Genomic DNA, 13,159 nt, shown 5'->3' on the forward strand with positions numbered 1-13,159 from the left:
CCGAAGACACTGGAGCCGAGGGTGGCGTGGTCAGAGGAAAAAGACTCCCTTCCCTGGGCGCCGCAGAGTCCCTCGGAGCCAGAGAATGCACCAGTCTCACCTGCAGTGAACTGGAAGGGGAAATGTCATCCTTCCTGTGACGCCGCAGGGCTGGGGACCCCGACGTAAGCGACATGTCTTTAGAAGAGCAACACTTGGAACAAGGACACATCTTCTTATGTTCCCTCGATGACTTTGAGGTGTATGGAGTCGGCGATTATGACCTTGGCTTTGTCCTTATCCGACTCCTCTTCTGCTTCTTCCGCTGGGCCATGAACAGTTTTGCCTCTCTCTCTTTGAGGGCCTTCGAGTTCATACGACGACACGAAGAGCATCCCTTACCATCGTGGTCAGATGACAAGCACCAAAGGCAACCATTGTGGGGTTCCATGATGGACATATGACCCTCACATTCTCTACAAGGTTTAAAACCAGACTCTTTCTGGGCAGCCACTGCACTGCTACAATTGCAGACAACTGTAGCAATGTTAAACCACAAAGAAATGGAGTCCTAGAAAGACCGGTACGCTTCGATGGCGCGGTTATGACATCACACTGAGTTGTGAGCAGAGCCGTACCATTGTGAGGTCCTAGTCGACTCGGGAGAGCTATGAAAAACTATTCCGCAGAATGCTGCAAAAGGCGTCATTCAAAAGGTGAAGTATCTATAGGCAGATGTAATCCATCAGAATGTCAGCGTTTACAGCACGCAAGAGTGATGTTATCACTTCATTCAGGATAAAGAAGCATCTACAGTAATAGGCCTTTCTGGAGGTTACTCTAAAACTGTATTCTTCTTGTACCAACCAGAATTGTTTAAGCACATTGTTTTTAACATTGGAATAAATAAACCAATCATTTATTACCTTTACCCTTATTCCCATCTTTCTCTTCTAGGATAACCCTTTGTCCATCCAGGCAGGAAATTGGAACACCAAGATCTAATGGTACTTGTTCTCCATTCTACAAAAACAACCAAAGTTGATTAAATAGATCAACATTTTCACTATTCAAGATGTATTGATAAGTACTGTGTCAATCAAAAAGAAGTGTGGAAACATGTTGAATACATTAGTCAGAAGTTTAAATTCCGTAGAAATCTTAAGTCCTTGTAAATAACTGCGCCCATAGAACCTACTCATTATTTGTATTGTGATTGCTAGTATATTTCCAAGGCCACTTACCCAGCTTATCCAAACCATAAATCTCATCAACATCCTTGCAGTTTGTTTTAATGTCCGTGAGCACTATCAATGCCCTATGTATGGCAGAATTATTTTGTTTCTCTCATGAACTCCCTAACCCAATTTACCAACTTAACTCTAATCCTAAAACTTTTGGACTAGTGTGCAAATGAACAACTAACTTCTGTTTGGCAACTTTGTTTAGTGGATACTCCAATTGGAGATTCTTCACCTTTAAGATGCCCCTAGGTGCCAGATTGGATCCTGAAGTCTTTTAAGGAAAGCCCCTGCCTCCAGTAGGTGGCATCCAGCGGCTCTGGGTCAACTTCACTGTGCCCAAGGATTGACAACTGGAGCTGCATATAGATGTCACACCAGAGTGCTGACATAAGATTCTTTCTGAACATTGACTGCACCCTTGGTTGCGGAATCTAAAAACAAGAAGAAGAAATAATTTGGTGGCATGAGTTTATCAATCTTCAATTTGGGATCTTTTCAGGGTGGGTAGTGAGGAATCTGCAGCTAGATAAAGTATTCACCAGAAAGAGCATTACTGAAGGTAGGTATCTTGTTCTTATGATGGTTACTTCTAACGCCCACATTCCTCATGTTTACAATGGATATCAAAGCAGTACCTCCCTCAGCGGTGGATCTGTGGAATGACTCAAGTCTTGCAGGACACAACAGCCGAAATGCCCCTCCAGTCGGAGCTGGTTTTCAAGTCTTTGTGCTTTTGTGAACGTGTGCACAATACCTACGTAACATCGTGGTAAATATTCAGGACAGGTGTTCCGCATGCCAGTGCAGTGTTAGCGGCCTCGACCATGGTAGAAAGGGCCCTTAACTATTCTGCTTCTGTCCCACTTCGTAGTAGATCTTCATGCAGAGGAGTATCAACTAGCACAAAGTCTTTTTCTGCACTATTGTTGCCTTTCCTTGTCCCAGGAAACCACCACAACAGCTGATCATCCACCTGATGGTCTTTGGTATGAATAATGAAACTGAGCACTCTTTTGAGGTCCAAGCAATGAAGTTTCTCTTGCTCTTTCGAGAGGTGAGGTGGGGGCAAAGAACATCGGAAAAGTGATTGACTCTCCAACATGAAAAGCAGTCACAACGTTCGGTAGAAAGATCGCTCTACTCCTCAGCAACACCAGTTTGTCTGAATCTAGGGTGGTGTTGGGAGGCTGGACAGACACGTCTTGAAGCTTACACACACAATGAGCTGGGGCTATCACAATGAGAAAGACACCTATGCAAGAGTGCAAAAGAGATGCTCTTAAGAAAGGTATGGGCCAAATTGAGGTCAACCGTGGCATCATGAAGGGTTTTGCGAGAAAGAAATGGATCAAAACTTTGAGAAAACATATCACAACAGGTGATTTTAACTAGAATGGTTGGTCAGGTAAACACAAAAAGTCTGAAGGGGCAGACATAGAACCTTTAAAAGTGTCCACCAAAAATCCCTTCTGGGCCACAGAACAAAAAGTAACACTTCCAACAGTTTTGTTTGTAACTAGTCCATGTTATGGGAGCTACACCAAGCCACCAATGTGTCCCAGTGTCCTTACCAAACAGATTTAGTAGGAGGATGCCTGCCCACCAAGATCACATCCACTACTTCAGGAAGTAGATAGAAAGCAGTCAACTGCCACCACTCAATCTCCGCGCATGAAGGTGTAGATAGAGTAGGCACAAATGCAAGGCTGTTTTGCTGCTGCAACATAAGATCCCCTACCCTACAAAGCGGCAGCCTGATTAGAGGAAAGATGTTCAGAAGGTCCAGGTACCACTCTCTCTGGGCACAATCTGGAGCCAGAAGGAAGATTCGGCACTATCGTGCCTGATCTTCTTCAGAACTTGGTGAAGAAATTGCATTGCGGGAAGGCATACAGGGGTCAGGAGCTCCAGAATGTTCCTCTGAGAGAGGGCCTTCTTGGTAAATGCAATGAATTTAAGTTAACACTGCACGTTATTGGAGGTGGTCAAGCGATCAAGCCAGGTCTCTCCCTATTGCTGGAAGACATCCTGCGCCACCTCAGGGTTTACTGATCAGCTAGGGGTCTCTGGGTGAGTTTATATACCCTGGGAGATGCCCGGGTGATCCAGCAAGTTCCAGAGGAGAAGATCATTCTGGCATACGGCCACACTACACCCTGCTTGTTGCAATACTACCTGGAGGTGGTGTTGTCTGTGAGGACTATGACTAGCTTCCCCTTGATGGACGGAAAGGAGGTTTTCACCAACCAGCGAATGGCATGCAAACCCAGTAAGTTCATGTGGAGGCAATCTCTGTCGCAGACCAGAATTTTCTGCTCTCCATCTCTTCCAGTTGGCATTCCCAATCCAGTATTGATATGTATGTCACCACCGTCAACTGTGGGTGGAGTAGGGTGAGGGTCTGCCGCTGTTGCGGTTGAGCAGATGCCTCTGAAGTCTGCGTTATTGGATGGAATAAGATAAGTTCCCCTGGCCCTGGGTCCACTGAGACTTCAGATTGCACTGCAAAGCCTGCATGTACCATCTGGCATGGATGACGAGCAGGAGCCCTCCTCACTGAGACCCAGGACGGAGGCTAAAACATCAGGATCCTAGGTGAATTTCCTACACTCATTGATCCAGGCCTCTAGAACAACGAAAGTGCACCAAATTCAAGATTGCTCTGATAAAAAGGAGCCTCTGCAAAGGATGCTGGTGTGACTACAGCAGGTTGATTACAAAGGCCAGAGATGTAGGTAGGTTCGTCACCTGGAGGTGGTCTACAACTGACTGATGAGCCTGCCTTCAACTGCTCGTCATTGAGAATGAGGAAGAACGGTACCACTGACCTCCGAAGATGGGCACCCGAGGGGCACTAGTGAAGCTGAAAGGGAGCATGGCAAACTGAAAATGTTTGTGGCACACCTAGAAACTGCAGGTAGTGCTTTTGGGCCTGCAGGACAGGGATATGGAAATAGACATCCTGCAGGTCAACATCCCCCATCCAGCCCCCTGGATCATGACAGACAGACACTAGCCATCTTGAATTCGTCCTTTCGCTGAAAGAAGTTGAGGGATTAAAGCTCTAGAATTGGACGGAGACCTCCATCCTCTTATGCACAAGGAAATGGCATAAGTAACACCCGGTTCTGATCTCCGACGCCAAGACTCGCTCTGTGGCTCTTTCGTCTAAAAAGAGCCTGAATTTTCAGCAGCAAAATGGACAAATAGTCCTCCGAAAGCTACTCTTATGAGGATAGAAGATGCAGCTATACGGAAAGGAATGGCAGAGCAAAGCCCCGTTATACTATTTGCAGGACCCATCTGTTGGATGTTATTGCCGGCCATGTATCGAGATAATACTTGATCCTGTCTCCCGCAGGGTGGTCATATGCCGTTAATTGCAAAGTAAAGTGGCTGCTGCTTGCAGGCTGATACTAGAGGAACAGGGGACTGGGTGGTCATTTGTCCCTGTGGACCTGGTGTTGTCAGCTGGATCACCTACCCCATCCCTAAAAGGACTGGGGTGGTTGATGTTGGGGTCATGGGCCTTGACGTTGCCTGTATGCAAAATGCTTAGGCCTCAGAAGGGGACAAGTTGCTGGGGCTACTGCCTCACTGCTGTGAAAAGGCAGTGAGTGCAGGTGGTGGCTCTACTCTCTATAAAATCAGCCTTTTTACTGAGGGATCGAGACTCATCCAATGGCATATCCATGAGCGACTCTTAGTCACCCAAGTAGCCCATGGATCTCACCATTGCGTGGCATGCGAGTACCATAATAGATTCTACTGCTTTGCCTAGGCAGTCAGTAGTGTCCAGCCTGATCTTATGAGTTATTTGGTTGGATCCTGGCCATCTTGAATGGTCTGCACCAAACTAGTCCAGATGTCCTCTGGGACAGCTGCAAAGATTCCTGAGATCATGTCCTGTAATGTAATGCATGACCGTGTTTACCCAGCAAACAGCTGCCATTGACTAATCTCAGGGCGGGAATTGTCAAAAGAAACATCCTTTTCCCAAATGCCTCCATTCTTTTCAATTCCCTGTAATGGGAAAATAATTAGGGCTAACCCTGTTAGTGGAGGTATGCGCTACCAGGCTCTCATGGTGGGATGCTATGTTAGAAAACAGTGTTACCCCAGAGCTGGTTTGTGACAATGTTCCACCTGTCTAATTACAGGTGAACAAGAGCAAAGTTTGACCAGAGTGTTGGTCAGGGCTTCATTGAACGGCGGTAGTGGTTCAGAGGAGGCTTTTTGTTTGTAGCACCTCTAAGTTATGTCTGTCTTTATTTTCTTTTAAAGGCAACTGTACATTTAGGAAATCTGCTGTTCGCTTAAGTATCGTGGCAAATGAGGCGGACTCTCCCATTGAAGGACCAGAGAGAGAGCCCAGCCGCATGCCAAGAGAAGTGTCCACCTGACTGGTCGGCCTCTTGCAGGTCCACATATAGAATTTGTCGTCCTACTGTGGGAAGAACTCATCCTCACCATCACCAGCAATCCCAAAACATGGTTGTATCTTGTCAAAGTGCAATCTGAAGAAGTGTTAAGAGCACTGGTGCCTCTGTAAGGGCCAAACTTGACGCGGCAAGAACCAGTGTGGATCATTGTGCTAGCCAAGAAGGCAGCTCCGAAACTGAACCCAAAGCAGGTTTGGGAGGCACAGACGGCAGACTCTCTGGAAGTATCACAATTGGAGAACTCTGAAGATGCATGGGGCCTAAAGTGCAACAAAGGTAATCAAGCAGGATGCTGAAGATGAAGAACAAGGCCTCCTTAAACACCTCAATATTTGGTGGCATTGCCAATGGACCTGAAAATTTGGATGTATCGGAATCATCGGCAGAAACAGATCCTTGGTTAAGGACAGGGAGTGAAGACCATGAAGCACCTTGACATCCTTGCAATTTCTTAGGTGGGAAGTGGTGAGGCCTGCTAGGATTTCTTGTGTTTTTCTCTTTGATTTTGACGTACCCAAAGACTTGGACCTCAACAACCATTTGTCGCGGGACAAGCTCCAAGACCAGGCCCGTGTCTCATTCTTTGAGCATGAGAGGCTTTAACACGACTTCTGACTGAGCTCAGCAATGTAGAGTTTGGCTTCAAGTGTCCAGATCACCTTAAGGTGCATGAAGGCACACCATTTGCACGCTTGGGAGTTGTTTCCTGACACCAAATACAAGAAACACACATGGTGGAGACTATCAGACTTTTTTTGCTAGCAGCCCATGCAAGGTTTGAACTCTAGGAGGGGACATGTTCCCTTGCATACTGGTAAGACATTTATAAAAAAGAGCAGATCAAAACATTAGAAATAAAGTAGGGGCTAGCTCTGGATACGTATGCAAAGGCACTGAAAAGAAGGGAACAGGTGTCGGTATGCTGTGGGGCGTCTATATGCAGTTTCAGTCGCCACTTCCGGGAAGGAGCGAGTTGAGACAGAGCGGCACACACCAGCTACTGGCATGCAAGGGCTATGATATAAAAAACTTTGAAAACTTGTCTGGCACACCTGGGACATTCTAAAGGCGAGGAATCGGCAGTTTGAAGTATCCATCAGATTGTGGGTACAAAAAGATTAACATGGTGTTTAGTTGCTCACCAAGTCAAAAAATGCAACCAGATAGGTCTAGTATGTCTTCCCACTTGTAAAATGATTATATAGTAGGTCCTACCCCCTTTTAATCTATTGGACAATTCTTCCATTTAAGAACAATATCATTGATTTCTCCATCATAAATAACATACCCAGTATATCAATCATGTTGTGATCAAAAGAAAGGTCGGAACTAAGTTCTGACCAAGCAGCCATAAACTTATAATCCTCTACTCCTAGATACAGGTAAGTATTCAAATGGTAAGCTAGGCATTTCACCATCCTCTTAGTCCACAGTCCAGCGATTTTCACATTCGATTTTCTGTGAACAATAATCAGAATGTAATGTATATTCCTCAAAATACATGAATCCAGACAGAAGCATATTCAAGAGCCATGTTTCTAGGAAAGCTGCAAAAATGGGCACTACAGCTTCAAATACAAAAGGAATCTGGATGGTTTGGATGCTACTGACCTCATTATGAAATGAAATGTTGGATCATTGATTATCTAAGAGGCTTAAGGTGAAAGGAATTAGGACAATAGACCCTACCCTACCTTTTGTGTAGTTGCAGGAGGTGTTGATCTGCATATCCTTTAGCAAAAGGTTTGTCAAATCGTACTTTAAGTACTTTACTACGATACAAATCGTACTGCTAAAATGTAATCTCTACAAAATGTGCATCACCCTGCCCTCCATCGAAAGATACAACTATACACTACATTAGAGGCATGGAAACTTAGGTTGTGTAGAATTTCAGTCAGTACAACACAAATTACTTTTATATTTTGTACTAAAAAAATGCATGGTACATATTAACTTGTTAAACCTAATTGCTCATGTTTGCTTTAGTTAAAGGTGCCTAATAAAACTCTTCCAGTTCAAGTCCTCTCAGTCAAACAAAATTAACACATGCTAGTATTTTTATTATACTAACAAAAAAAGTACATACCAGTCTTACAACAAGTTCATTAAGATTGAGTCCATATTTTGCTACCACAGGCCGTAGAACTTCAGTCACTGGTTTAGTAGGTTTGGCCTTTAATCCAACGGAACGATTAATTGGAATTAGATCTAGGCTGCAAAATATTGATAAACTGTATCAGTTATTTTAACTCATGTTTCAGAATTAAATAATTGCGTTTTTTGCTGCACTGTACAGAGTTTCTCAGTGTGCCCACTGTTCATTTTGTTAAACACTGATCGTTACAGGTGCAAACGATTACTCTTAGTCACGCCACAAAGATTTATACTATCTTTTGCATTCTTTTGCATTTTGGACCTTGGTAAAATCTACCTTTAGGAGTACCGACACTTTTATTGTAGTAATCACCTCAGTATCCTAATAATAACTAATGAAGGACTAAACACCTACTGAATTTTAAAGACATTTTTGAGGTGGAGATCCCACGACCAACAAAGAAGGTTTGTGTATAATAATATAAATAATCTTGCCCCTATATTTTCATAAACTGTATATTCCAGTTGGTCTCCTTAACATTTCTACATTCATTAATGCACTTAACTCTCCTTCCTAGTGGCACAATACTATATGCTGCTAGCCAATCGAGTACTTAAATTTAGCTCATCACTACAGGTCCCAACATGCTACATACTAGGACTGCTTCTTGACATCTCACAGTGACAATCAAAGAAGGGATGATATTAACAGACGATCCCAGTAGATCGTTCAACCATTTATCTCTCCAACCTATGGCTTCTCACGACCTTTACAGGAACTTTAAAGAAAATATCTCAGAATGGGCAAGTAACCAGCCAAATATACCATGATCATTAAAAAAATCCATGAAGGGACCTGCAGACATGCTCAAAGCTATCACCTTACTGAAAACCATAAGTTGTGTGCCTCTCTATCACACTTCTTCATCCATCACATCGCTAAGTGCTGCATTCCGTAACATGATAACTGCACCATGGTGCTCACTACTCAACATAGAAACATAACCCAGACAGAGTCAAAACAAAGAGAACCCAGTTTCAACCACAAACCTTTTACTCATGTAGGCAAGCACTTCAGTGCCCTACAGAGTAGTAAGCGCCATATAAATGTTTCAGTACAAAACAGTAAGGCAGCAACATTTTAACCTAATCTCCAATTCATTGTAGCCCATGAAATTGAGTCAGACCATGGAGAAAAAGCTACTACAGCAGATTTTGGATCAACATACACAGCTAAACCCACGCAAAGCTGGTTTCTGAATGAAAAGCAGCAGGAATCCGTTCTTGCTGCTCTTGTGGATGAAATTCAACACATGGCAGATGCCAGCTTAATTAACCATATGGATTCATCAGCAGTTTCAATACAATTGATCACCTCACATTTCTGAGGTATCTACAGTTGGGAGTGTCAAGAACTAGTGTTGATTTCTTGCTTGCTGTCTTACTGTATACTAAAGGTGGCATTGCAATTCTTTATGTAAGAAAAGAAACTTGAAAAGTATCGAATCCACTTAGAGGTTTCTCATTATTACCTGAACTGTTCAATGCACACTTTCTGTGACTTATCAGTCTCATTCAGAATTCCGACCTATACTAGGCTGCAGATATTCAGGCAAGGGAATGCTACGAACATTCTAGTATGAAGTCACTCCACATTGCAATTTGTGAGAGGATCTAAAATTCTTATACTCAATTGCAGAAAAATGCTCTGGATCCTTTCTTTCTTTCTATGTGTACTGGGCCCTGAACCTACTGTTCATTAGATCTTTCCCAACAAAAGGCTGAGCTTTGCTGCTCAGACGCAAGTAATAACTACAGTGTGTCATGAAGATCCTTTCACTTTTTCCCAGTAATTGGACAAATTATGTTGCTACTGCTACAAGTGCAGCAGATACCAAGCACTGCAACGGTGTGCATCCTGGCCTACTACAATATCTTTTTTATCACTGCATCAACATGCAAAATGCTACAGTTCACCAGTTTACCGCAGGAGGTGTGAAACCAGAATATCATCTGACAAACAGCATTCTAAATATCCTCTACAAACATATCACACTACTGAAGTTAATAACAAAAATCTACACTCCATGGTATGTTTGTTTTTGTAAATTATATGTAGGGCAAACACGCATGGTTAACAATATTTCTGTATACAATAGCCTACCATATATCCCCCAAAGCACATTCCCGTAAGCAATTGTATCAGGTGCTGTAAAATTTGCACTGAATCCGGTACAGCTATGAAGACACTTTTTGCCTTGTTTATAAGAACATACACTAACTGAGTTCTGCATTTACAGCTAACTTTACAAGATAACTCACATAAGAATGCCTTGTATTCTTTTTTGTTCAACTACACAATCGCCGGTCACACAATGGGTTACTTTTTAATATGTTGCACTGAAGGGACGTACTAAAAGGATCATTGGGGACGGTAGGCTAGTGAACTTTCATTTGATTTTCAGCGTTCGTTATAGTTTACCCCACAAGATGTTGTATTGTTTTCTTACAAATTACTGAAAAGCACACACTGTATTAACCACCGGCAAAGTTACACAATTAAGTAATGGCTCTGATTTACCACTGTATGAAGGAAAATGTGTTTTTGTATACTTACATGACATATTAAAGTCAATTTTTCACAAATACTTTTCATTATATACACCTGGCTATAGGCTTTAAAGGGCCGTTCATTAAAAGTGCCACTATGTTCTGATGTTTTCTGTTGGGAAAACACAAATAACTATTTTCTTCATATGGTATTATGGCTGGTAAATGGCCGTTGCATATCCCAGGCAAAGTGTTTTATTTATTCCTCTAGAGATAACGGTCATAGCGATTTTCTACATGGGGATGATGGGTGCTAAATGGTCATTACAAGTACATGTGCTGTATTTACATGAGCCCTGCAAGGAAATAATAATTAGCTACTTTACACATGGGGGGGGGGGGAATGGAGGGGGGTTAGGGGCTTTAAAGGACTAATGAATGCATTTGTCACTATGGTCTAATGTTTCCTTTATGGAAATTGGGTATAGCTATTTTTTACATTGGGGGTTATGGGTGGTACACAGTTCTTACACATCAAGGGCATATTGTTTTACGGATTCTTTTTTGGAATAATTGTCAGATCGATTTTAATTTAAATTGGGGAAGGGGATGGTGGGTGTTTAATGGGTGTAACATATACCTGGTGCTGTATTTTCAGGATTCCTGAAAGGAAACTATTATCTATTTTACAGGCTGCTAAATATATTTGCCACTAAGTTTTAATGTTTTCTTTTGGCCAAATGTGAATAACCCATTTTTATGGGGGGTTGTGACTGACAAATAAATTAATGGCATGTGTAAAGAGCACAGCTGCCTCCAAAGAAGCGTTCAAACGCTGGATATGCCTGCAAAGGGGTCCAGTGGCTTAATATTCCTTGAAAAGGTATGTTTTTAAACATGCCTCAAAAGCCTTTTCCATATCTAGATCCCTCAGAGCTTTATGAAGCAGGTTCCAGCTTTTACTGGCAAAATAGGCGTCAAACCATCCACCCAGACTCTCCTTATGTATCTTGGGAATGCATACCAGTACCTGGTTGGAAGAGCGTAAACTCCTACTGAGATCATATTTCTTGAATCTTCTTTGTAAATAGATTGGCCCAGATTTATTCAAACCCTTATGAGTAATAGAGCAGGCTTTAAACATTAACCTCTGTTCGATGGGGAGCCAGTCAAGAGACATCAGGTTTTGCCTGGTGCATTGTCTTCTGGGACAGTTCAGAATTAGTTGCACAGCAGAGTTTTGAGCCAATTGTAATTTAATTAAGGAGCCCAGCTTGTAATCCAAGGTACAATGTGTTTGCATTATCCAGCTTCGCCGTGATCATTGCATGAACCACCATCTTTTGTGTGTGGTCAGGTAGAAATAACAAGGTCTTCTATAAGATTTTTAAAAGAGTAAAACAAGCAGCTGTAAAGACTCTCACCTGTGGTTGAAATGATAGTTGGTTGTCAAATTTTACCCCCAGGTTCCTCATTTCACCTTTTGGAATTGGAGGAGGACCCATGCCACCCGGCCACAGCAATGTGGACGTACGAGAGCCAGTTGCTTCAAAAAACAAGATTTTGCATGTGTCTGTATTCAACTTTAAGTAGCTATGTTTCATCTGGTTCCCTTCGGCAGTCAGACAACTATGGGCATTTTTCACCACTGAGCTATCCATCTGCCGAAAGGATAGCATCAGCTGGGTGTCATCAGCATAGGAGACAAGATTGAAGCCCTAGTTCTCCACTAACTTGCCTAATGGTGCTAGGAAGATGTTGAATAATGTAGGGCTCAAAGATGAACCTTGTGGTACTCCGCAGCTCATTTTTTTACAGTCTGACGTAAACGGGGGAAGATGTCCTGCTTGCTCCCTATCAGATATAAAAGATTTAAGCTAGTTATTGCCCATGTTAGTAATGCTGGCAGCCCTCAGTTGCTCCGACAGGATCTCATGAGAGACTGTGTCAAACGCGGCCGAGAGGTCCAACAAAATGACGACTGCTTTTTTACCTGAATCCAGATTTGAATAATTCTGCCACCTCAACAAGGGCAGCCTCTGGACTGAAGCATTTACAAAAGCAGTATTGGGTGTAATGCAGAGAAACATTGCTTTCAATGAATGAGAAAATCTGAATATTGACTAACTGCGTATTAATAGGGCGTATTAAAACAACGCCTATCGAAGTCGGAAGGGGCTGCACGCACGTAATCCTGCCAGTGGGCGCTGCGCGCTGTAGCTGTGTTCCTTGTGTGCACCACTTTGCAACACTTGCTGGTAACAACATAGAGATCTACAAGAAGGTATTTATCTACCTCGTTCGCCGATACACATTTCCTTTGTTCAAAATGGCTGGGGCCATAAAACTGTAGAAATAAATCCCCTCCTGCACCACCACCACCGCCCCGAGTTGACCGTGAGGATGCATTCCAACTAGATCAAGGGTCACCTGAACTGAGATAAGTCTCTTTCTTCCCCACCAAGCAGCAACTAGGAAGCATGTACATAGAAATAGAACTAACTCGCCCTCAGTAGAAAGGGAAACTGATCTCTCTGACTACAGAGAACAACAGACAAAGGACTAACACTGCTGCCTTATTCACTATTTTGGCAGCCATCTTGAACAGTTTGCTGAGCAATAGAATTTGTGTGAAATGTGTATGTTGCTAACACATATATTTTGATTTTTCACTAAGTGCTTCTTTGGATCCATGTAACATAGTGTTTGCACTTATCCCTTTTTGACCCGTGTAGCAGATTATTGGCATTTAGTGTATGTCTTTATTGCAGTATTATACTTCTACTTGTATCATGGTGCTAACACATATATTTTGATTTGCCACTAGTGCCTCTTTTGATCCATGGA

The 13,159-nt window shown here is 42.8% G+C and overlaps 1 protein-coding gene across 4 annotated transcripts in view; it reads right to left on the minus strand.

The window, feature by feature from the left end:
- RGS12 (regulator of G protein signaling 12) overlaps nucleotides 1-13,159 on the minus strand; it is a 760,012-nt gene that overhangs the window by 123,276 nt on the left and 623,577 nt on the right. For all 4 annotated transcript variants that reach the window (XM_078678542.1, XM_078678544.1, XM_078678541.1 and 1 more), the window contains exons 13-14: nucleotides 7,755-7,881; nucleotides 906-1,002 (exon numbers count right to left, since the gene is read on the minus strand). In XM_078678542.1, coding sequence (XP_078534668.1) covers nucleotides 906-1,002; nucleotides 7,755-7,881 — 224 coding nt within the window. The remainder of the gene's footprint in view (nucleotides 1-905; nucleotides 1,003-7,754; nucleotides 7,882-13,159) is intronic.

Source organism: Lissotriton helveticus, chromosome 2_2 (genome assembly GCF_964261635.1).
Source record: "Lissotriton helveticus chromosome 2_2, aLisHel1.1, whole genome shotgun sequence".
Taxonomy (NCBI): domain Eukaryota; kingdom Metazoa; phylum Chordata; class Amphibia; order Caudata; family Salamandridae; genus Lissotriton; species Lissotriton helveticus.